This window comes from Rana temporaria, chromosome 9, assembly GCF_905171775.1.
Source record: "Rana temporaria chromosome 9, aRanTem1.1, whole genome shotgun sequence".
NCBI classification, from domain to species: domain Eukaryota; kingdom Metazoa; phylum Chordata; class Amphibia; order Anura; family Ranidae; genus Rana; species Rana temporaria.
Window position 1 is genome coordinate 53,122,474 of NC_053497.1, and position 26,301 is coordinate 53,148,774.

The 26,301-nt window shown below is 44.4% G+C and overlaps 2 protein-coding genes across 4 annotated transcripts in view; one reads left to right on the top strand and one right to left on the bottom strand.

Moving 5' to 3' along the window:
• Positions 1 to 22,250, bottom strand: part of LOC120913512 (fucolectin-like) — a 41,570-nt gene extending 19,320 nt beyond the window's left edge. The window contains exon 1 of the mRNA XM_040323488.1: positions 22,181 to 22,250. The gene's annotated coding sequence lies outside the window, so the exon portion shown is untranslated. The remainder of the gene's footprint in view (positions 1 to 22,180) is intronic.
• The window catches only part of VARS1 (valyl-tRNA synthetase 1), a 101,994-nt gene continuing 97,274 nt past the window's right edge, over positions 21,582 to 26,301 (top strand). For all 3 annotated transcript variants that reach the window (XM_040323482.1, XM_040323484.1, XM_040323483.1), the window contains exon 1: positions 21,582 to 21,734. In XM_040323482.1, the coding sequence (XP_040179416.1) occupies positions 21,709 to 21,734 (26 nt within the window). In that variant the 5' untranslated portion in view covers positions 21,582 to 21,708. The remainder of the gene's footprint in view (positions 21,735 to 26,301) is intronic.

Consider the following 26,301-nt stretch of genomic DNA (forward strand, 5'->3'; position numbering starts at 1 on the left):
CCTGTACTCGGAGCGGAGATCAGTGTCATGTGACACAGAGCCCATCCCCCCTACAGTAAGAAACACTATGCAGGGAACATTTAACCCCTACAGCGCCACCTAGTGGTTAACCCCTACAATGCCAGTGTCATTTTCACAGTAAGCAGTGCATTATTATAGCACCGAGGGCTGTGAAAATGACAATGGTCCCAAAAATGTGTCAAAAGTGTCCGATGTATAATTGAGTGATAGGGGGCGCTAGTGCAATAAGGATAACCTTATTATAATGTGTCAAAAAGGTGTAAACCAAATTGAACATACATAAATATGTGAATAAATATGTGCAAATCTAACACTCACAATAAAAATTGCAAGTAAAGGTGATAAATACAGAAATAAATATAAATATATAAAATTGATAAGCAGTGCCAATAACCAATATTATGTATAAAGGAGAACAATCTAAAAGCAAAACACAGTAAAGAAACAGTGCTCCCAAAGCCATGGGCCAAGAAAAGTCCAAAAGAAGAAAATAAAAAAATGATAAACACTGTCCGTGAAATCCTAAAGTGATGATTAACCACTCTCCCAAATGATAACACTTCAGCTTATATATGGAAATCAGAGGAACATGCAATCTTCTCAGATCATGTGCATATAATTAAATTCTTCCACCGCTTATAAGATGACACCCAGGAAGTGCTGATAGAAATGGGCTCTTACCAGAGCGATTGGACTTTCTTAATTAAAAGGAAGCCAAAATCGCTTGTGCAGATTAATGCCTGCAAGCATATGATGCATCATCCACTGTTGTCACAGGCTACACCTCTCCACGGAGTTTACAGATGGAACATGAAAATACAAAGACAGCTCATAGTGCAACCGGTTTATTATAAAAAAGTAGTTAAAAAACAAAGCGGGGCCAAGTGGCCACTTACGCTAACAAGTGCCCATCCTGGCACTGGGTCTGCAGGCTCAGAAAAGGAAGCGGCTGCCTCAACTCCCGTGTCGGCGTGCCTCCTCCTATCACCTCGCAATAGACAGGTGCGGATGGGGGATCAGATTCAAAGCGTGACCAGGCTACGCCGCCGACGATCGTTTCGTATTACGTCGGCGGCGAAACGGCCTACGAAGCGATCGGCGGCGGCGTAGCCTGGTCACGCTTTGAATCTGTACTTTTTTATAATAAACCGGTTGCACTATGAGCTGTCTTTGTATTTTCATGTCCCATCTGTAAACTCCGTGGAGAGGTGTAGCCTGTGACAACAGTGGATGACGCATCATATGCTTGCAGGCATTAATCTGCACAAGCGATTTTGGCTTCCTTTTAATTAAGAAAGTCCAATCGCTCTGGTAAGAGCCCATTTCTATCAGCACTTCCTGGGTGTCATCTTATAAGCGGTGGAAGAATTTAATTATATGCACATGATCTGAGAAGATTGCATGTTCCTCTGATTTCCATATATAAGCTGAAGTGTTATCATTTGGGAGAGTGGTTAATCATCACTTTAGGATTTCACGGACAGTGTTTATCATTTTTTTATTTTCTTCTTTTGGACTTTTCTTGGCCCATGGCTTTGGGAGCACTGTTTCCTTACTGTGTTTTGCTTTTAGATTTTCACCTTTATACATAATATTGGTTATTGGCACTGCTTATCAATTTTATATATTTATATTTATTTCTGTATTTATCACCTTTACTTGCAATTTTTATTGTGAGTGTTAGATTTGCACATATTTATTCACATATTTATGTATGTTCAATTTGGTTTACAATTTTTTGACACATTATAATAAGGTTATCCTTATTGCACTAGCGCCCCCTATTACTTAATTATTCACTGGATCAAGAGGTTTAATAATCCTTCCTTTTTCTCTAGGGGAGCAGCTTTGATATATTTTTATTTATTCCACGTTTTAGTTTTAATTTTTTTGGCGCGAAAATCACTTCTTACTTAAAAAGTGTCCGATGTGTTCGCCATAATGTTGCAGTCACAAAGAAAATCATTGATCGCCGCCATTACTACTAAAAAAAAATGAATAAAAAGGCCATAAAACGATCCCCTATTTTGTAAACGCTATACCTTTTGCGCAAACCTATCAAAAAAACGCTTATTGCGATTTTTTTACCAAAAAATATGTAGAAGAATACGTATCGGCCTAAACTAAGGAAAACATTTTTTTATATATATATATATATATTTTTGGGGGATATTTATTATAGCAAAAAGTTAGAAATATTGAATTTTTTTCAAAATTGTCGCTCTATTTTTGTTTATAGTGCAAAAAAATAAAAAGCACAGAGGTGATCAAATACCACCAAAAGAAAGCTCTATTTGTGGGGGGGGGGGGGGGGGGGACGTAAATTATGTTTGGGAGCCACGTCACTTTGACCACCCAAATGGTCCGGGGCTGAAGTGGTTAAAGGTGATCATCCAAAAATGTTTTATATATATATATATACAATTAAATAATGCACATATGATTGTATATGATCAAATACAAACAAATGCAACAATCTCAATAGTATATAAAATAAACCAATCATATGCTTTTATTAAAATGTGAAACAAGTTACACTTCCCATTAGTGCAAACACAGTCTCTATCTATAAGCTTGAGAACATAAATCCACCAATCCAACCAGCTTAAACCTTCTTTTCCTCTACAATCCTGTGGGGAAAAAACACCCATGACCAGTGAAATTACTACACACTCACCAGATATCATGCAACCGCTTTATTTTAAAAGTGGTCAATATGCAGTTAGTTGGGACTCCACTCTGTTTCAAGATAAGCCCAGCTCCTAATAGTGTTTACCATAAAGTTGAATCCACTTCAATTGCACATCTATGGGTGTCAAACTGGCACTAATACAGCCCACAGTATGTATATTAGAAAGCACCACTGCTCCGCCATGTCTTGGACATGGCTTGTGTTCCAAGAACCAGAAATTACGGAACCAGAATTGACATACTGGAAGCTCTGCCTCAACGCGCTTTGTCAGAGATCAATAGCCATTTAGATCTGACGAAGAAGCTTTGAAACGTTATCTCTATGTTTTGACATCACTTCCGATGCGACTCCGAGTGTGTTTAATGCTGGTTCCGAGACGACAAGATGAATGTCCGGCCGTTTGTTCCTCTCCTGTTAATATCTACACACCACCATCTACCGGGGACCCGCTGAGTGACCACAGTATTTTACTGTTATATGACCTTTATATTAGAGTGAGTAGCCATTTGGCTGATTTTAATTAAATATACCATTTGTTGCATCTTCTGCCACACCTTGTTTTTCTCTCAACGCGCTTCGTCACACTGAGGTCATCAGGAGGACTGTGTTTACACTAATGGGAATTGGTGTTACTCTCTTGTTTTACATTTAAAAAACAGTATATGGTTGGTTTATTTTCTATATTATTGAGATTTGCATTAGCATTTGTTTGCATTTGATCATACACAGTTATCGGTACTTTATTTGCATTTTTTTTGAAATTTTTATTTATTTTTGGATGATCACATTTAATTACCACTAGCGCCCCCTTCATTTTTCAATACATTTGGAAGAGTTATTTTACACTTTATTGGGTAGCAACAGTTTTACACACTGATTTCCATGTGCACAGATTTTATTCACACTTTTTTTTTACCAGATAATACCTTGTAAAGTAGAAGTGTGTCAGGACTGGGTGCAGCCCTCCCTTCTCAGTGCTCAGCTGTCGGTTAATTGGCAGCACTCATCGTTTCTCAGTGCCTTACCTGGTAAACATTTCCTGCTCGTCAGCAGCCCCTTCTGGCTATTTAAAATGCCTGGTTCATATCTCCCATGCCTTTGCCTTGGTCAACATATCTGAAGATCCTCTGCTGTGTTCCTATTAAAGGCTTAACCACATCCCACCCAGCCACTGTATATATATGCGGCCGGATGGATGCTTCCTCCTTCTGAGTGGACGTTCAAGAACATCACTCAGAAGGAGGGGATCACATGTGCACGTGCCCACGCAGCGGTGCAATCCTGATGCACTATATATGATCGGCGCAATTAACAATGTGATTGTGAAAATAAAAATAAAATAATCAATATAATAGCCTACTAATAGGCTTGACGTGAATGCTGCCCACACCATTTAGAGTGTACCCACTTGTGACTCTCAAAAGGTAATAAAATATAATATATATAGTGTAGCACAACCACAAACTCATAAATGAAGTACAAAAATTTACAAAATTCCACCGTAGTGCAACTTTCAGTGACTTGCTGAAGAAGCTTATTAGAGAGCGTAACGCGTACAGGTGTGAGGTGCTGCCATTCAGGACGTTTTTCCTCCGTTCTCGTCATTTTTACTGATATGCATGTTTTTCACATTTGTAGGTGAGTATTTTAGTTAAGTTTTATTAAATGTTATTAGCAGAGAGCACTATTGTTTGCCTTTGTTTTATATGCCTACACATCCTACGTATCCTGAGAGATATTTCACCAGGCGCGTGTGACTCTGTAGTGGGATCCATATCATGAGAACACAGAGGAGGTCTGTCTTGTCCAGGAACACCAGGAGGAGGAAGGGTTTCCCTACAACATTCTGAGAGATATTACTACAGGCCTGTGTGACTCTGTAGTGGGGTTTACATTGGGAGGTGAGCAGGCATTCCAGCTAGAGGTAGTGGTCACTGAAGTCACTGTTAAAGACTTGCCTGGCTGACATCCCTTCTGGTTCCTGATCCTGTTTGCTGTCTCCATCTACGCTGATCTCTGGCTTCCTGATTTACTGGCTTGCACTAACTACCCGCTTTGATTACCGAACCCTGGCTATGTTTTGACTAGGTTTACTATTTGCACAATTTTTACCACTATATTAAAAGGCATGATTTTTACTGCATTTTCTGTCTCCGTCTGATTAATGGTTCCTGACAAAGTGACATTATCATTGTGCTGTACATAGTCTGTGCAGAGAGCAGAGCTGTGGAAGGGACCCATCAGGCTCCACCCACCACAGGCTGCCTGCAGAAAACGACAGGAGGGGGCGGAGACAAAACCAGTTTCCCTGCACAAGGAGAGAGAGCAGTAGTGAGCGGTCTTTTTAACAGTACGCTCTTGCACTAAGGCAAAGTGTCACACTGGATTACTGCATAGATGTGGAAGAAATACATAAAGCACACCAAGATTCAAGGAAGAATACATATGGCGAATGTATTTAGACAATATGGACTTATTCTGGAGTCCAGCTTTAAAGAGACCCTGTCATTTCTGAAAAACCTTAGTTGACAGCAGAGAGTAACATAGCGCCTCAAACTTATCTTTTTCTTCCCTTTGGCCCAACAAGAGGAGATAATGGGAAGGTACAGATGGTGTGGGCTGTGAAATGGAAAACTATCTTTTGGCATATGTATATTTTACAGCATACAGGAAGCGCACTTCGGAGCTGATCTCCTGGGCACATGTATGGGCACCCTGTGTCCCAGGGTGGAAGTACACAGTCTGCTGGGTGACATTATGGAGTTTTGTATCACATACAAGGAGGGTTGTTTGGGACAAACGACTACTAAAATGGAAAGCTACATCAATGGTAAAAACAATCTGCTGGATTCACGTAGGGCGGCGTATTTTTGAGCCGGCGTAGCGTATCGTATTTACGCTACGCTGCCGTAAGTCAGAGAGGCAAGTGCTGTATTCACAAAGCACTTGCCTCCTAAGTTACGGCGGCGTAGTGTAATTGGGCTGGCCTTAAGCGCGCCTAATTCAAATTGTGAAGAGGTGGGCGTGTTTTATGTAAATAAACCATGACCCGACGTAATTGACGTTTTTAACGAACGGCGCATGCGCCATCCGTGGACATATCCCAGTGTGCATTGCTCCAAAGTACGCCGCAAGGACGTATTGGTTTCGACATGAACGTAAATTACGTCCAGCCCCATTCACGGACGACTTACGCAAACAACGTAAAATTTTCAAAATTCGACGCGGGAACGACGTCCATACTTAACATTGACTAGGCCAGCTATTTGTTCGACTAACTTTACGCCTGAAAACGCCTTACGTAAACGGCGTATCTTTACTGCGACGGGCAAGCGTACGTTCGTGAATAGGCGTATCTCGCTGATTTATGCATTTTAGGCGTAAATCAGCGTTCACTCCCCTAGCGGCCGGCGGAACTAGACAGCTAAGATACGACGGCGCAGGCAGTCGTATCTTAGCTACATTTAAGTATATCTCAATTTGAGAATACACTTAAATGTATGACGGCTTAGATTCAGAGTTACAACGGCGTATCTACTGATACGCCGGCTTAACTCTTTGTGAATCTAGCTAAATAGCAATATTTAAAGGGAACACAAAAGTGGGGGACCGGGTCTATTTAAACATTTTGAGCATGCATCATTTTACTGGTAATGAGCCACAATAGGACATGTCTGTAATTGTACAATGAAATACATCAAATCAGAATATGTCATTCTGAAATGTCAGAATTTGCATCCTCTCCGTGATATACATAGGTTTGTACTTAGTGTGTAAATATGATGTGTGTACATAAGAATAAGTGCTGGGCTGGTAGGAAAACCTCTATCCACAGCACCCTCCTGCACAATGGGGACTGGCCAGAGAGGGTCTAAATTATAAATAAAGCTGGCCATACACTAGTAGCATTCTGTTCAAATGTTTTCATTTACCACTTCAATACTGGGCACTTTATACCCCTTCCTGCCCAGGCCAATTTTCAGCTTTCAGCTGTGTCGCACTTTGGATGACAATTTCATGGTCATGCAACAATGTACCAATTTTTTTTTTATCATAGCCTTCTTTTGGTGGTATTTCACCATTGCATCATTGTTTTTTTTTAACAAATGAATAATTTTTGTTCCACAAATGTCCTTGTTCAGGCACTGTTATCCTCTTACAGGGTGACAACACTCACTGTCTCTGTCTCCCAATTTTTCTCCTATGTTGTCACCCATTTTTTTAATAGAAAACATGTTATACTTGCCTGCTCTGTGCAGTGGTTTCCACAGAGCAGCCCAGATCCTCCTCTTCTCAGGTCCCTTTCCAGTGCTCCTGGCCCCTCCTACTGAGTGCCCCTATAGCAAGCAGCTTGCCATGGGGGCTCCCGAGCCGCTGCTCTGCATGTCCATCCACACATGGAACGCGGCTTGATCTCGCCCTTGTACTCTTCTTACTGGCTCACTGGTTGTGATTGACAATAGTGAGAGCAGAGGCGGACTGACCATTGAGTCACTCGGGCACTGCCCGAGGGCCCCATGCCCCATCGGGGTTGCCAGGCTCAGTAAAACCAGGGACAGTATGTAAAAATCTATGTTTTTTTTTTACATCTGTCCCTGATATGTCCGAAACCGACATGCTTTTGATGTGAAAATCCCGAGATTTTAGCTGCCCCGCCTCTGCACTGCCTCCTGGCGTGGTGGCCATCTGTAAGCCCAGGGGCCCCATAATCTTCTATTGCCCGGGGGCCCCATGAGTTGTCAGTCCGCCCCTGAGTGAGAGCCAATGGCTCCTGCTGCTGTCTCAGCAGAGGTGGAAGAGATCTTGGAGAGCCGCTGCACTCATGCACATCACTGGATCAATATGGGGCTCAGGTAAGTATTAGGGGGGGGCTGCTACACACAGGTTTTTTTACCTTACATTTAGAATGCATGAAGGTAAAAAACCTTGAGCCTTTATAACCACTTTAAATAACATACATTGCAGTTTCTTTTTAAAGTCCTGGCCATTTATCAAAGACCTCCTAGACGGGGCAGTTAAAAAGAAACAAAAACGATTAAAGTGACACTACTGGTTTAAAAAAAAAAAAGAATTACAAAAATGTACCTTCTGCTCTCAGACTCCTCCAAATTCCCTTTTTATTTGCTGATGTGATCTGATTTCCTGTTAGAGTGGTTACGTTTGTTCTCAATAGTCCCACTGTATGTAGGACTGTAGCCACCCGCTCTTGCTTGCTCCCAAGATGGACAATGTCTTGCAATATAGAGGTACTTTAATTTAATTTTGAAAAGTTTTTCACTTTGTTTCTGTTAAAACTTTGCAAATAAGTAATTTTTCTCCTTCACTGATGTGCGCTGATGAGGCTGCACTGATGGACATTGATAGGCGGCACCAGAGCTTTTTTTCTCAGAAAATAGGTGCAGGAACTCAACCACAACCCCGCTCAGATTTCACAAACAGTAGGAGGGTCTTAAAGGGGCATTAAATATCAGGATTGCATTACATACAGAGTGCAGAGTTCAGGGGGTTACATAGAGAGTGCAGAGCTGTCACTTGTAAACACAGAAACCAGACTTTTGTGTTTACAAGTGATTGTGGTGAGCAGGCACCAAAGGGTCTGAGCCAGAGGTGGTGGAACTGAGTTCCCCCTAGTTCCCCCTGAAAAAAAGCCCTGGGCGGCACTAATATGCAACACTGATGGGCAGTAATAGGCAGCACTGATGGGCACTGATAGATGGCACTGATAGGCATCACTTTTGAGGAGGCACTGACAGGCATCACTGATGGACACTGAAAGGCAGCACTGATAGGCAGCACTGTTGGGCACTGCTGATGGGGCTGCACTGATAATCATTGCACTGATTATCAGCCCTGATCCCCCTGTTAGGACAGCCGCTTCTCACCTCTCCTCTACTCACGCGCTGTCAGCATTCTAGTTACACTGTGATCAGCTGTGTGAACAGCTGATCACGTGGTAAAGAGCCTACGTCATAGGCTCTTTACCATGATCGGAGATACTGGGGTAGATTCAGATAGATTACCGGATCTTTAGATCCGCGTAATCTATCTGATTTACGATCCGCCGGCGCAAGTTTGAGAGGCTAGTGCTGTATTCAGAAAGCACTTACCTCGAAGCTTGCGCCGGCGGATCGCAAATCCCCCGGCGGAATTCAAATTCCGCGGCTAGGGTGAGTGTGGTATTTAAATCAGGCGCGTCCCCGCGCCGATTTAACTGCGCATGCGCCGCCGGCTAAATTTCCCAGCGTGCATTGCTCCAAATGACGTCGCTAGGACGTCATTGGTTTCGACGGGAACGTAAATTACGTCCATCCGTATTCGCGACCGACTTACGCAAACGACGTAAAATTTCAAAACTCGGCGCGGGAACGACGGCCATACTTAACATAGGATACGCCGCATATAGCAGGGGTAACTATCCGCCGGAAAAAGCTGAACGCAAACGACGTAAAAAAAAAGCGACGGGCGGGCGTTCGTTTCTGAATCGGTGGATCTCCTCATTTGCATATTCGTCGCGTATACAAATGGAAGCGCCACCTAGCGGCCGGCGGGAGATTGCAGCCTAAGATCCGACGGTGTAAGTCACTTTCACCTGTCGGATCTAAGGGAGATCTATGCGTAACTGATTCTTATGAATCAGTCGCATAGATACGACCGTCGGATCTCAGAGATACAACGGCGTATCAGGAGATACGCCGTCGTATCTCTATCTGAATCTGCCCAACTGTGTGTCCGAGTGACACACTGCACCACAGATCACTGTGCTGGGTGCCCCTGGGGTACAGGAAGGACTAACTGTATTGCTCTATCAGCCCTAAGATTCTCTTCCCGTATCTAGCTGTGTGTGATGTGACTAAAGCTGTATGGATATTTTTTTTTTTTAAAGCTAAACATAAAGTTACGACCACAGTATAGTGTTCAGATAAGAGGAACAGAGGAGCACACATTCCACCTGGAAAACAGATTGTAACAGCATGTCCATTATAGCAGATGTAAATTCACATCGAAAGCAGGAAAACATCGCTTATCCACATGACCACATATCAAGTTTAAATTCTGGACATACTGTACACTCTATTGTCAAAAGTATTGGAACACCTGTCTTTACACGCACATGAACTTTAATTGCATTCCAGTCTTAGTCCGTAGGGTTCAATATTGAGTTGGCCCACCCTTTGCAGTATAACAGCTTCAACTCTTCTGGGAAGGCCGTCCGCAAGGTTTAGGAGTGTGTCTATGGGAATGTTTCACCATTGTTCCAGAAGCGCATTTGTCCATATCATTTGGTGGATGGGGATTATGTTGTGGGGTCAGGGGCGGTTCGTTCATAGAGGGCGCTGGGGCGCTGCCCCCTCTGGCTCCGCACCGCCACTGACTAATAACATAGATTCATTGCATTGCATGAATCGATGTTGTTGTCGCCGCTGCCGCTGGTCTATTCAGATAGCCGGACCTAGAGCGCCGGCCACCTGAATAACGGCAGCTGGTTGGCTGTACGGAAGTGCCTATCAGAGCCAGCGGCTTTCCGAGTACAGTCCTCAGGTTGTAGCCGGCTTCCGAATGCTTATCCTCGGGACGTACCGGCGGTGCGTTTCTTGGATAAGACCGACAGGCGTCTCAGCCAATCAGGTTCACCGGTTCTGGCTATCGGTAACCTGATTGGCTGAAGGGTCATCGAGGGCGGGAGAAGACATCGAGGGACGTGGATGGCTGACTCCAGTAAAGGTAAGTGCCGGGCGGGGGGGAAAGGGGCATTTTACAGGGCACAGCGGCGACGAAGGGGACAGTGACATCAATGGGCACAGTGGCGACAATGGGCACAGTGGGGACAATTGGCACAGTGGCATGAATGGGCACAGTGGCGACAATTTGGCACAGTGGCGACAATTGGCACAGCGGCATGAATGGGCACAGTGGCGACAATTTGGCACAGTGGCGACAATTAAAGGGCACAGTGACATCAATGGGCACAGTGGCAACAATTAAAGGGCACAGTGGTGACAATTGGCACAGTGGCGACAATTGATGGCACAGTGGCTGTGTTTGATGGCATAGCACAATGGCTGCGTTTGATGGCATGGCACAGTGGTGAAAATTGATGGCACAGTGGCTGCGTTTGATGGCATGGCACAGTGGTGCGAATTGATGGCACAGTGGCTGTGTTTGATGGCATGGCACAGTGGCTGCGTTTGATGGCATGGCACAGTGGTGCGAATTGATGGCACAGTGGCTGCGTTTTGATGGCATGGCACAGTGACTGCATTTGATGGCATGGCACAGTGGTGACAATTGATGGCACAGTGGCTGCGTTTGATGGCATGGCACAGTGGTGACAATTGATGGCACAGTGGCTGCATTTGATGGGCACAGTGAGACTGCAATTTTTTTCTTTTTCGTTTGCGCCCCCCAAAAATTTTTTTTTTTTTTTACATTTCTTTTATTTTGTTTTTCTCCAATAAACAACACAAAATGTTACAACTGTAAATACATCTTCTACACATTATCATTTATCAGTTCCTACTTCCTAACCCTTCTTCGTTTATATCCCTTCTTAACCTCCCTCCCTTCCCAAAACCAAAACCAAAAAAAAAAAAAAAAAAAAAAAAAAACCCACCCCGTCCTCCCTCCCCTCCCTTCCCCTCCCTCTCTCCTCTCTCGATAATTAGGACTTGAACCTCTCAGAACTATCTCATCTGCCTCTGACCTACTTCCTTCTCACTAAGGTTCTAATTTCCCTCTAACAACCTCCTTCCTTCTTCTGATCTAATGAATACCTTCCACCCCGACCATGTTTCTTCATACTGTGTTTTCTTATTCTGTGCTGCATATACCAAATCTTCCATTGCTCCTACCTCGTCAATCCTTTTCAGCCACCCTGCAATAGATGGCGGGCGCACATCCCTCCACCTCAGCGTGACTCCTACTTTTGCCGCGTTTATCATGTGACACACCACCGACTTCTTATATTTCTGCACTGGTATCTGTGAGCTATGTAACAGGAAGAGAGCAGGATCGTCCACAATCCATTCTTCCGAAAATTTTTGAGAGATTCTTCTTACTTCCTCCCAATAGTGTCGCATTTTTTGGCAAGACCAAAAAATATGGAACAGAGTTCCTTGTTCTCTACCACATCTCCAACACCTTTTATCTACCTCTTTATCAAATTGATATAATCTTTCTGGAGTGTAGTACCATTGTATAAGGAGCTTGTAATTAGCTTCTTGCATTTTTGAGCATACTGATGAGTTGAATGTCAGGTATATTATTTGTTTACGTTGACTTGGGGTGAATATTCTCCCCAGATCTTCTTCCCATTTCTGAATACCTGGCATCACAAAATCCTCAACTGGCACGTTCAAAAACCCATACATTTTAGATAATGTCCTTGAGACTGGTTCCACCCCGCTACAACCTTTTTCCAATACTGTCAATTTCCTATTAAATTCTGTTACCTGGCCCAAAGATCTTAAAAAATGACTTACTTGCAATGCCTGCCATAATGCAAGTTCAAATGTACCTCCCACTTCTGTCAAATCCTTAATTGATGGCCACGCATTTGGCCTCAGAAAGTCTGAGACCTGACAGAGGTCCTTTTCTTTAAATTTTTCTTTTATGTTTTTTTCCATCCCTGGGGTAAAATTAGGATTACCTATTATAGGTATCAATGGCGATTTACTTGGTGTATATTTCTTATCTTGACAAATTCTTGCTGAGATTTGCAGTGTAGGGCCAATTATAGGGTGTCTCTTGAGGTATCTAGGAAGAACCGCGTAGCACCAAGGTGCTCTAGCCAGGGGTATCTGACTCACGTACTGCTCTATGTTTACCCAGCGTTTAGACTCCCCGTTTCTACACCAATCTACCAACCTAGTTAAATGCGATGCTCTGTAGTATTTTATTATATCCGGGACTGCCATCCCTCCTACCTTTTTCGACATTCTCAACAATTCTTTTTTAATTCTGGCTTTTTTCCCTGCCCATATAAATTCCATAAACAGGGTATTTACCTGTCGAAGGAAGGTCATTGGTATACGGATTGGCAGTGCCTGAAACAAATATAATACCTTTGGCAAAATACACATTTTAACTATACTTCCTCTCCCGAACCAGGAGTGCATTCCATGTCTCCACTTTTCCAACAGTCTTCGTATTTCGTTATATAATGGGGGAAAGTTCAAAGCATAAATATTTTTAATATCTGATGGTATATATGTGCCTAGATACTTTAATACCTTTCCCCATTTAAACCTAAAATTCTGTTTAATTATATCCCCCATAGATTTTGGTATCGCCACCTTCATAGCTTCAGATTTTATGTTATTTATTTTCAAATTAGATAGTCTACCATATACCTCTATTTCTCTTACGAGATTAGGAAGTGATACATGAGGGTTGGTCACTGTAAAAAGCAGGTCGTCCGCATATGCTGCTACTTTATGTGTCTGATCTCCCATCTGAATTCCCTGAATGTCTACATTTTGTCGGATCCTGTTTAATAGGGGCTCTAGTGTAAGGGCGAATAACAAGGGTGATAGGGGGCATCCTTGTCTTGTTCCATTTGTAATTTTAAAAGGAGGTGATATTACTCCATTGACCCTTACTGAGGCACGTGGGTCTGTGTATATACTCATAATCCATCTGACCATCTGTTCACCTATTCCCACTTGTCTCAGTACTTCCTCCAAAAAACGCCAGCTCACCCTGTCAAACGCTTTTTCTGCGTCTGTGTTCAAAAACACACAGGGTATTTTTTTTTCTCCTACATAGTGTACCAAATTAAGTATTTTAGTCGTATTATCTTTAGCTTCCCTTCCTGGGATAAATCCCACTTGATCCATATCTACTAATTCAGCTATCCATGGTTGAAGCCGAGACGCTATTATCTTGGAGAAAAGTTTAAGGTCTGCGTTTAGTAATGAAATCGGCCTATAACTCCCACATTCAGCCGGGTCCTTCCCCTCTTTAGGAATGACAGTAATATGAGCCAGAAGTGCCTCGGGGGGGAATACCGCCGTACCTCCAACTGCGTTAAAGAACTTTGCCATCTGTCCGTTTAATATCGTGGAAAATTCCCTATAATAACTTACCGAGAATCCGTCTGGGCCGGGAGATTTCCCTAACTTCATTTTTTTTAAGGTTTCCCCTACTTCTTCCACTGAAATAGGGCTCTCCAACTTCTTCCGGACTGAGGATGGTAGTCTAGGTATGCCTGCCCCAGATAAATATTCCTCTATCTCCGGCTGTTTGTCCCCTACTATTGGTAAATTGTATAGCGCCGAGTAATAATCCCCAAATGTCTGAGCTATCTCTCTAGGTTTTTTTTTAAGCTGTCCTTCCTTCCCTTTGATCTGTGGGACATAAACCGACCTATTCTTTTCCTTAAGTTTCCCTGCAAGTAGTTTACTGCATTTATCTCCCAGCTCATAATTGGCCTTCCTACCTCTCTGTATAATCGCCTTAGCTTTATACCGCATAATCTCTGAAATTTGCCTCCTTAGTTGCCCCAACTTTCTCCCAGTCTCTAGTAGTTGTTTTTTTTTATGTTGAAGTTCTAATTTCTGAATTTCCACTAATATCTCCCTGATCTGTTTATCTCGTTTTTTTTTTAAATAAGATCCATGTTTTATCAAAATCCCCCGAATGACTGTCTTATGAGCCTCCCAAACCATTCCTGGATTGCTTCCTGGTATATCATTGACCTGAAAGTATGCCGCAATCTCCTTAGCCACATCATTCCTGACTTCTGAATTTTGCAGCAGCCCCTCATTCAATCGCCAGTTTCTATCTTGGGCGAATGCCTCGTTAGAAAGGGAGAGACATAGACTAATTGGGGCATGATCCGACCACGTTATGTTACCAATTGCTGTCTCTGTTACAGAAGTAATCAAATAGTGGGGTACAAAAAACATGTCTACCCGGGTGTAAACCTGATGCGGATTAGAGAAAAAGGTGTAGTCCTTTTCCTCTTCATGTAGAATCCTCCACACGTCCACTAGTTGTGTCTCATGCAATTTCTTTATTATCCCCCTTCTGACCCTCCTTGGGGTCGAAGAGGTCCCAGACGATGTATCTATCTTGGGATCCAACGTAATGTTGAAATCCCCTCCCAAAATTAATTTTCCCTCTGAGAATTCGATCAATTCTGTAATAACTTCTTTAATGAATCTATCTTGTTTAATATTTGGTACATACAACGAGGCCAAGGTAACTCCAACCCCTCCCAAGCTGCCCTTTAGGAAGAGGAACCTGCCATTCGGGTCCAAGCGTTTATCTTGTAGAGTCCAGTTCACACGGTTTGAGATCAGAACCGACACTCCCTTAGATTTCGCCTCTTGATTCATTGAGTGGTATTCGTGAGGGAAAAATCTATTCTGGAGGTATGGCAAACTCCCCCCCCTAAAGTGGGTCTCCTGGACAAAAGCTACATCCGTATCCCAGTTCTTTAAATCCTTCAAAATCATTTTCCTTTTTTCAGGAGTATTCAGTCCTCTCGCGTTCAGAGAGGTTATTTTTATTGTCCCCATCTCGAGAGAAGGAGCGAGGGAGAGAAAAAGAGAAAAAAAAAAAAAAAAAAACCCCTGTCAGCCCCCCCTCCCTTCTTTACTTCCTCCCCCTATGTCCCTAAGGAACAAAAAATACCCAAGACTGGATCCTTCTCCAGTATTCACCGTGGGTATGTACCTACTCTGGGGGTAATAACGGAGCGATCAAGTAGCTCCACCCCGCCTCCCTTCACCCCCCCCCCCCCCCGACCATCATTGACCATTTTAGACCTTCCCTTTCCCCTCTTCCACCTTCCATTTCCCCCTCCCTCCCCCCACTTCCAGCTCCTTTGTTATATTTGCTTCCCTTTTCCTCTTTCTCTTTTCCCTCCTTTTCCCCAAAAATTTTGAGCACCAGCCGCCACTGTGTAGGGTTTTTTTTTTCAGGGGTTGGGCTTGGCCCCTTAGTTGAAGGGAACTCTTAAGGCCCCGTACACACGACCAGATCTATCCGCTGGGATTGATCCGCGGATCAGTTCCAGCAGATAGATCCGGCCGTGTGTATGTCCGAGCGGACATTTCCCAGCGGATAAAAATCCAGCCGACGGATTCCCAGCGGATAAAAATTTCTTAGCATGCTAAGAAATCTATCCGCTGGAATCCAGTCCGCCGGACTTATCCGGTCGTCTGTACAGACTCACCGGATAAGTCTGTCCGATCCCATCCCTCGCATGCGTCGTATTGATTTGACGCATGCGTGGAAGTATTTACCTTCCAGGGTCGCGCACGTCGCCGCGTCATCGTCGCGGCCACGTCACCGCGGATGTATTCCGCTGGGATTTTGATCTGATAGTGTGTACAGCCATCAGTTCAAAATCCGCCAGAGGATTTATCCGCTGGAAACGGTCCGTCGGACCGTTTCCAGTGGATTTCCTCTCGTCTGTACGAGGCCTAAGGCGTCAGCATACCAAGACATTTTGGACAATTTCATGCTGCCAACTTTGTGGGAACAGTTTGGGGATGGCTCCTTCCTGTTCCAACATGAATGCGCACCAGTGCACAAAGCAAGGTCCATAAAGACATGGGTGAGCAAGTTTGGTGTGGAAGAACTTGACTGGACTACACAGAGTCCTGACCTCAACCCGATTGAACACCTTTGGGATGAATAAGAGTGGAGACTGCGACCCAGGCCTTCTCGTCCAACATGAACGCCTGATCTCACAAATGCGCTTCTGGAAGAGTGGTCAAACATTCCCTTGTGGACAGCCTTCCCAGAAGAGTTGAAGCTGTTATAGCTGCAAAAGGTGGGCCAACTCAATATTGAACCATACGGACTAAGACTGGGATGCCATTAAAGTTCATGTACGTTTAAACTCGGGTGTCCCAATACTTTTGACAATATAGTGTCACTTATTGTCACTTCAGATTAGAGGATGGACAAGTGTCTCTCCATCCGTCATTCTGGTTGAATATCCGATTCTGGGAAGGCTTATTCTACATACAGAAATGTTTAATAGTTATTTTGAGGTCACGAGGAAGAGGAAGATAATAATAATGATGACTGTGCTTGTGTAACAGGGTTAGTGAGTGACTCCATCCTATAATCTGTACTTGGTGACTTAGTTTTTCCTTGTCATTGTACAAATATCTAGTAAAATTATTAATATTTCCACTAAATAAAAGATCTAAGGAGAAGAGTGGAATGATTGAAATCCCAGAAGAAAAGGAATGCAAGTATTCCGTCATGTGTCTAAATGCAGGTACAATGGAAATCATTAAAGTGGTAATAAACCCAAAACAAAAAATCATAATATAGTCCAGCTTGCCAATTTATTAGATGTGGTGCCTGCATTCGTTTTTCCTTTTTCCCCTTTGTTTTCACCCGGTGATCTGGCCAGTAACACACCTCCTGTATTATAGAGTGCCCCCACTTTGGATGGAGGCGCAACAGAGACACCGTTGGACAGCAGCATTGTCAGTCTGGGTAGGGGCTAATGTTAGATGAACTAGAAGATTTAGATACATTGGGCCAGATTCACGTACAGCGGCGTATCTTTAGTCGGGCGTAGCGTAACTTAGTGAGGCAAGTACTGTATTCACAAAGCACTTGCTCCCTAAGTTACGGCGGCGTAGCGTAAATGGGCCGGCGTAAGCCCGCCTAATTCAAAGTAGGCTGGTAGTGGGCGTGTTGTATGGAAATAAATCGTGACCCCATGTAAATGAAGCGCCGAACGAACGGCGCATGCATGCGCATGCTCAGTATCACGTCGAATCTACGCCCTAAGATACGCCGGCTCAATGCCTGTGACGTGAACGTAACCTACGCACAGCCCCCTTCACGTACGACTTACGTAAACGACGTAAAAATCTACGCTTGTTCCGACGTCCCTACTTTGCATTACCTGCGCCTCATATAGCAGGGGTAACTTTACGCCGGACGTAAGCCTTACGTAAACGGCGTAGCGGGCGCAAGTACGTTCGTGAATCGGCGTATCTAGATAATTTGCATATTCGACGCGTAAATCTACGGAAGCGCCCCTTACGTCGGTCGGCTAAAGCCATATTTCAGGCGTATCTAGTTTTGTGAATAAGGGGCATAGATACGACGGCGCATCTTTGAACTTACGGCGCGTATCAATAGATACGTCGGCGTAAGTCGTCTCTGAATCCGGGCCATTAGCTTGAAACCAAACTCCAGCTAACACTTTTTTTTTTAGCAGTTATTACAGCAACAGTTTTGTTTCTTTTATGATAAAATTTTTACTTAGATAAATAGAACACTACTTATATTTTGCAGAATCACACAGTTGGGCACCAACACCCCTCAGCTATTCCCTGTTCAAATAAAATCAGATCATAGTAAGCCCTAGTGTCAGTGGTTTATGGCCCAGATGAGGAGAGAAGCCTAGGGTGACAACCAAAGTTCCTCCAGAGATACAGTGGTGTGAATGAGCATTGTCAGCCTACACAGGAAGTGTGTAACTCGCAGGATCACCAGGTGATATATATATATATATATATATATATATATATATATATTGTGACAGGAAGTCAGGTAAATCTATGGGTGTTGTCACAGACGGGACATACGTTTCTGCCTTGTTTAGACAATACACCAATCATTATTAGGCGTCGGCTGCGAGAAATAGCCAGGAAAGTTTGGAGGGCGTTGGAAGACTTCAGCTGTTCAGGATGAGGCAATTAAGGCCTCTATAAGTAGTCCAAAGGATTACCACTGAATGGCTTCAGCATTCTGAAGCTTTGTGAGGAAAGCGATCAGTAACTGAAGGTCTTGTGAGGAGGTGAGGAGAGAATTGATTTTTCTGTGTGATAAAAATCAAAAGACTATTGTTTTGTGCTGTACGACCAGTACTGTCTGCCCAGCGCTAGGCTGAGCCAGACTCCATAGATAGGTTCCTGTGTGGAAGGTAGACGCCCAGAGTGGCTAGGGTTTATTTTATGTTTGATTTTGTTTATGCTGTTTGGATGCTTGCAATTGTTTCCAGCAAGATGGAAAAATAAACCAAAAACGTTGTTTTCAACCGTCTTTGACTGCCAGTCTGTATAAATTCAGTGTGTGGTGAACCCATCCAATATTGAGACTATTTGCAGCTATAACAGCTTCAACTCTTCTGGGAAGGCTGTCCATAAGGTTTAGGAGTGTGTATACACCAGATACACCATGGGAGATGGGAACAGATAGACAAAAGTCAATTCAATGAAATACATAGGGGGGAGGGGGGGACAGTTATTCAGATATTAGAGGCAATGGGGGTTATTTACGAAAGGCAAATCCACTTTGCACTACAAGTGCAAAGTGCACTTGAAATTGCTCCGAAAGTGCACTTGGAAGTGCAGTCACTGTAGATCCGAGGGGGACATGCAAGGAAAATAAAAAACAGCATTTTAGCTTGCACATGATTGGATAATAAAATCAGCAGAGCTTCCCTTAATTTCAGATCTACCCCTCAGATTTACAGTGCACTTTTCACTTGTAGTTTGTACTTGTAGTGCAAAGTGGATTTGCCTTTTGTAAATAACCCCCAGTCAGGGTCAAGCTCAGAAGTATCCCACAACTCCCAAATTTTGGAAAATCGGGGTAGGGAATTGTGTACCACAGCGTTAAGGTGTTCCGTTCTTCGCATGTGAGCTAGGACCTGCAATAGTTAGGTTAATGTGGATGGAGAGGTAGATAGCCATCCTAAGGGAATGACCCCATTACAGTAGCTGCTAAAAGGATAAATGCAACCAGCTTATGGGCATGCTTGGAGACACTAGGGATAGGCAATGCCAGGAGATAATGGATTGGGTCTAGAGGAATAGTCGCAAGAAGGTTTTGTAGGAGGGTTTGACTTGAGGACCAAAATGATTGGACGATAGAACTTTTCCAAAAGATGTGGTTATGGGAACCCACGTCACCATGGCATCTCCAGCACACCCGAGAAACCTTAGAGTCATATCTGTGAAGAGCCTCTGGGGTTCTATACCAGAAAAGCAATATCTTATAGGCCGTCTCTTTCTGCTCCACGCATCTCGAAGCTTTAGAAAGTCCCATATTTTCTGCCATTGTGGGAGAGAGATCGGTCATCGGATGATGCGGGACCATTTTTGCATATATTAATGGTAGGAGTCATTAAGCGGAGAAGCATCATGGAGGAATTGGTAAATGGACAATATAAAATGAGGTATGTAGAGACCTTCGGCACATAAGAGTTCAAATGAAGTGGGTTTATCTAAGGTCAAGGCTGATAATTTGGAAGAGAATTAATGTTTAAACTTTAGGTTGGAGTAAAAAAGTTGCTTAGGGTTCTGGTATTTATGTTTAATCTCCACAAAGGAATAAAGTCTATGCGTAAGTGGGTGTACCATATTACGAAATTGGAAGATGCCAGCTTGCGACCAAGAGTACATTCAGCTATTGGATAGGCTGTCGGAGATGTCTGGGTTAAAAAGCACATTTAGTAAGGGTGGACATAGAGAAGAGAGAGAGAACCATTGTGTGCATTTTTTACCTATACAGAGAGTGAACAACATGGTCTTAGTTGGGTGATAGAAGTATCCAAGGTTGACCACAACATGGCACAAGGGTGTACCGGACAAGTGACAATCTCCGACCATCTGCTGGATGCTAATCTGTTTGACCATGAAATAGTCGCCTTGAGGTGAGTTGCATAGTAATATTTAATAAGATCTGGGGCGCCCAGGCCACATTTAGAAAGGGGAGCAAATACCACTGAGCTAGCTAGTGTACCTACCGCCTACCCCAACTAAGTCGGGGAATGAATAAGTCGGGGAATGAACAAGTCGTGTAAGCAACCCTAGGGTTAGGGTTTCCCATTGAGGAATATGGCTAGGACTCAGGAATTGGAACAGGGACCTCCCCCAGAGGTCAGAATGCGGGTTCTCAGAGGTCAAAGATCACAGGGCTAGCTAGCTTCGGTAAAATAGACATCTCAAAGGGGTTGTAAACCCTCTTTTTTTTTTTACCTTAATGCATCCTATGCATTACCTGACCCCTGGAATGTCCCACGACGAGGACGCGCTGTCTCGCAGCCATTGGCTCCCGCTGCTGTCAATAAAATCCAATGATGTGGGCGCCGGGGGGCGGGGCCGAGCCCTGGATTCGGCAGCTATGGACGCCAAATGCTGGAGACGGGAGCACGCCCGCAAGGTAACCCCGACCCCCAGCGCTTTTCCTAGGGGGTTATCTGATGCGGAGAGGACCCGCTAGGGCCGCCAGGGTACCCCAGAAGACGGTGTTTGGGGCCACTCTGTGCAAAATGAGGTAAGAATGACATGTTTGTAATTTTTCTATTCAAACCTTTAGTATCACTTTAAGGACATTGACAAGTCCCAGAAGAGGGAGATGGTATCCCAAAAGTACATTCAGGAGGCAGTAGAACAGTCTCCTAAATGCCTGACAGCAACAGAAAAGCAATCCACTGCGCGTCACTTTTAAGAGCATTGGCTACTGCGGTCCTAGCCTTACAGATGAGGTACCCTCTTGGCTCCCTGTACTCGGGCACCAGAATCACAAGCAAGTCCAATCCAATATGTTTTTAGGGGAACGTGGCTTGCTTTTGTTTTGCTTTGACTTGCCTCTGGGTTGTTTTTGCATGCGCATCGACTTGCATGGGAAGAAAAGCAGTTTAAATTCCCTAGTACCCAATTCCTTGAGCTTTTAACCCCCGTTGTCATCACAGATAGTCACTCATAAGGTATGACATAAGCAGATATCGTGAGAAATATTACGTAATGTGCACTGGGTGGATCTGTATAATATACATTAGCAGCTTTATTACCATGGTGGAACATTTAATGAGATGTTTAATAGGGGAAGGAGGTGAGAGATTTAAGGAAGGATCTGCACACATTTTCCTTTTTAGAAGAACTTGTGTCTTCATGTGCTCATCATGAGAGAACTGCAGAATATACAGACGGCTCATACACTTTAAATTGTTTCTATTCCGGAAGCTTTTTATCAAATTTTTGTGTCGCTTTCAAACAGTCGGGAGAATGAAGTATATTAAAACCTGGGAAAGGTACGTAAAGTAACTATTCACTAATATTTTACCAAGATAAACGCAGGTCAGATTCCTGGTGATTGGGATCCTCTTCTGAACTTTATTTAACATTCAAAGGAACTAAAACAAATTGTATGTATAAGTATGTGTGTGTGTGTGTGTGTGTGTGTGTGTGTATATATATATATATATATATATATATATATATATATATATATATATATATATATATAAATATATTATTATTTTTGTATTTTTTTGTTTTTTATTTATTCATTCATTCATTTATTTATGTTTAAGGGCTTTACCTGGGAAAACTGAACAATAATGTAATATTTAAAAACTTTATAGTACATTTAATATAATATCTCTGTACTTAGTACATGATCATTTTGTTAAAGAGCAGTCTGCAATTTCTGTCTGAAAATTGTGTGTGTGACTGTATGCATACTGTAGTGCTATACCTTCTTGATGGATCGGGATCATGATATTGAGAATAAAGCACAACTCCAGCCAACATTTTCTTTTTGTTCTGAAAAGAGAGGGGAAAGGTTATAACCTCTTTTAGGTTATTATTGGTGTCTGTGGCCCAGGTTCACAGAGAGCAAGGCGCACATTACGCTGCCGTAGAGCAATCACCAAACGCCACGCCAACGTAACACGTAGATGCAAGCATTGCATTCAGCAAGCCAGTGCTCCCAACGCTGCACCAGCGTGGCATGGGTTTCGAAGGCGCATGCCGGCGTAGGTTGAAGTGGGCGTGACCCCATGCAAATGATGGACCGAGCGCCAGACAGGTACGTATCACGAATTGCGCATGTGCCGTGACGTGGACGCATGCACAGCACCCCCCTGCGCCTGCTCACAACCACGCCGGCGCAACTGCCTAAGCTACGTCAGATCACCGCGTACGCCGTGAACATAACGTACGCCCAGCCAGACACACGTCCAACGCACAATACGCCGGCTTGTGTTCCCTGGTGCAGACCTGTGCATGTCTGTTGCCGGGTTGCACCTCATTTATGGGGAATAACTTGACGCCGGACGTACAACTTACGCGCATCTGGGAGCAGCACCATGCGCCCAGCCCATATGTGCGCCCACCCTACGTCGGCGTGTGCAAGCTACGTCGGCGGGGTGTAGCCTGTTTTTAGGCGCATGTTGGTTCCCAGGTCTGCCGCACACATACGCCGGCGCACATTTGCACTTACGTCGGCGTAACATGCTATACGTCGGCGTAAATGCTTGGTGAATCTGGGCCTGTGACTCCACCTGGCAGATTTTTCGTTACTTTCTATCCCAGTGGCATCAAAGCAGTGACAGGAGGAGGGTGACACAGAGACAGTAAGGCACAGACAGCAATAAAAACATCACAGAGGTTCTGACCTTTCCCGGCTTCATTTTTGCTGCTTTCTCTGTCCCCTATTGGAGACATTTCTGGTCACTTTCCCTTGGACCTGCCTGTAAACAAGGGCAAGGAGTGAGGGGGTAAATCATTGTCATGTGCAGCAATAAAAGCTGACTGGGGTTCTAGGGTTTCCCCACTTTATCCCCATGTAATTACTGAAGTCACAGAGGGATCATTTGCAAAATCTAAAATGAGCTTACAAAAAATGTTATATGGCTTCAGGTAGTATATAAAGCAGCCAAGGTTAAAAAGGAAGTAAACCCTGATGGGTTTTACTTCCTCTTTATTTCCCTGCAAAGGTAAAGCATAATGGGCTATTATGCATCGCATGACCCTCCTGTGCCCACTGGTTGAAGAAATCTTCCTATTATGATAATTTTGTAGAACAGCCTTACGCAAACATTTTACCTTAGAGCCGTGATGGTGAACCTTGGCACCCCAGATGTTTTGGAACTACATTTCCCCATGATGCTCAACTACAATGCAGAGTGTATGAGTACGCAGTACCTCAGACTTGGTCAGCGGGAACAAAAATTTTTAATAGCGCCCGTGGTCAGTAGGAGTTGGAATACTGCCCCATCATTGGTATTGGTGAGAATGATGTTGCCCCATTGTGTATATAGGGCCTCAAGGGCCAGACATGGGCAAACAAAGGTCCACATTCAGCCCTCGGGCCACAATTTGGAGAACACTACCTTAGAGGAACCTTTCAAATCATCTTTGGGTGTTGGGAACGCTGCTAAAACCAATTCATTGGGGGTCAATGGAGAAATGCCTCTTACATTGATGGTCAGTGGGAAGAATGCCACCCTTTACAAATAGCTAAACTCATCATTAGTGTTATGCCATTAACTCTGCCAAGTGGCAATGGCCCTACAACTATGCAGACATCATGAAATGGGGAGTCAATTAGCCAAAACTCAAAAAAAAAACCCTAGCAACCTCTAGAGCAGTGGTTCTCAACCTGGGGGTCGGGACCCCTTCGGGGGTCGAATGATGATTTGCCAGGGGTCACCAAATCCTGGGCTGTTCCTGAAGCCAGCACCGCTTTCCCAGCTTTTTTTCTGCCACCCAGTTGGGCTGTTCCTAGAGCCTGCGGCCTCCCACTCACCCTGTTCGCAGCCACCTATTCAGTTCACGGCATGACTGGGGGGCAGAGACTAGAGGTCAGCTGACTGGTGAGGAATGTAAAGTAGGAGGAGCTGGAGGAGACCCTATCTCCTGATTTTGGCATAGGTGTCACTGCTACGAGACACCACAAAGTTGGAGACACAGAGAGTAACACTACCTGTGATTAGAGTTGCCATTAAAAGTCCCCATTGAAGTTCTCAGATCAGCAGATGAATGAATGAATGAATGAAAAACTTATAAAGCGCGGCTCATGCGAACTGAATCGCTTCTGGGCGCTAGTTGTTCGTGTCTCATGACATCAAAAGAGCAGAGTTTTGATCCGTCTTCTGAAAGTCAGGTGGTTTTCCTCCAACCGAATGCTGGTTGGTAAAGCGTTCCATAGTCTAGGACCCTGAAAAGCAAACCTTCTTTCTCCTTTGGACTTGTATTTGGTTTTTGGTACCCTGACCAGATTTTGGTCGGTGGATCGCAGAACGCGATTCGAATTGTGAGGTTCTATCTTGTCGCAAAGATATTGCAAAGATATTGCGGAGCCTTCCCATGGATGCACTTATGTGTCAGGCAGAGTGCTTTAAATGCAATTCTGTCTTTTACTGGCAGCCAGTGAAGGGTTCTCAACGAAGGTGAGATTGATTCCCATTTTTTTTTTCCAGTCACCAGTCTGGCGGCCGTATTCTGAACGACTTGCAGACGGGAGATTTGGTACTTTGGGAGTCCGAGGTACAGGGCGTTAGCATAGTCCAGATGACCTTGATCAAGAGCACCCAAGTTGGCCAATCAGAATCCCCCCCCCCCAGCATTGCCACTCATCCCAACTCCCCCCACCAGCACTGCCACTCATCCCAAACCCCCCCACCAGCACTGCCACTCATCCCGAACCCCCCACCAGCACTGCCACTCATCCTGAACCCCCCGCTGGCACTGCCACTCATCCCCAACCCCCAGCCAGCACTGCCACTCATCCCCAACCCCCAGCCAGCACTGCCACTCATGCCGAACCCCCTGCCGGCACTGCCACTCATCCCGAACCCCCTGCCAGCACTTCCACTCATCCCAAACCCCCCCTGCCAGCACTGCCACTCATCCCGAACCCCCCGCCGCCACTGCCACTCATCCCGAACCCCACGCCAGCACTTCCACTCATCCCAAACCCCACCTGCCAGCACTGCCACTCATCCCGAACTCCCCGTCAGCACTGCCACTCATCCCGAACCCCCCATCAGGACTTCCACTCATCCTATTCCCCACCCCAAGTAGTAAGAGAAGGTATTAAAATAGAGACTATATGAAAGGGAGAGGAAAAGAGCGGGAGGAACAACGAAAAAGGAATAGAAAGAATAGGAGAAAGAATAATAAAGACGGAGAGAGTACAAAAGAGAGGGATAGGGGGGGGGGGACAAGAAATTAGGATAGAGAAAGATGAAAGGGACAGAAATAAGAACAAAGAGAAACAGTGAGTTAGGGGCGCAAATTATTTGTCTTGCCTTGAGTGCTGACAAGCCACGCTACGAAAATAATTTTACTGTTAGGGGTCCCCACAACTTGTGAAATTCTATCAAGGGGTCACGGCTTTAGAAAGGTTGAGAACCACTGCTCTAGAGGAACCCTATGGTTCCAAGGAAGCCTGGTGGAGAATGGCTGCCATAGAGACATCGAGAACCTGAGGATTACAATGAATGATCTGCCAGTGCAGAGTGTGCAGATTTATCCTTGTTCTATTATATTATCTAATTTCTTAGTAACGTTGAAGCAAGTGGAAAGATTTATATCACTACAAGGAGATGATAGTGTTGGTTATAATTGGGGGTGGATGGAATTGGGTGTTATAGGAATACAGGCAGGGCTGGTGCAAGGATTTTTGACACCCTAGGCGAAACCATATTTTGGCGCCTGCAGGGCTGGTGCAAGGATTTTTGACACCCTAGGCGAAACCAAATTTTGCCGCCCCCAATGGCTCCACCCCTGACCCAACCCCCTTTGCCCTGCCCATGTGACAGGAGGCGGCGCTGGATAGAATTGGGTGTTATAGGAATACAGGCAGGGCTG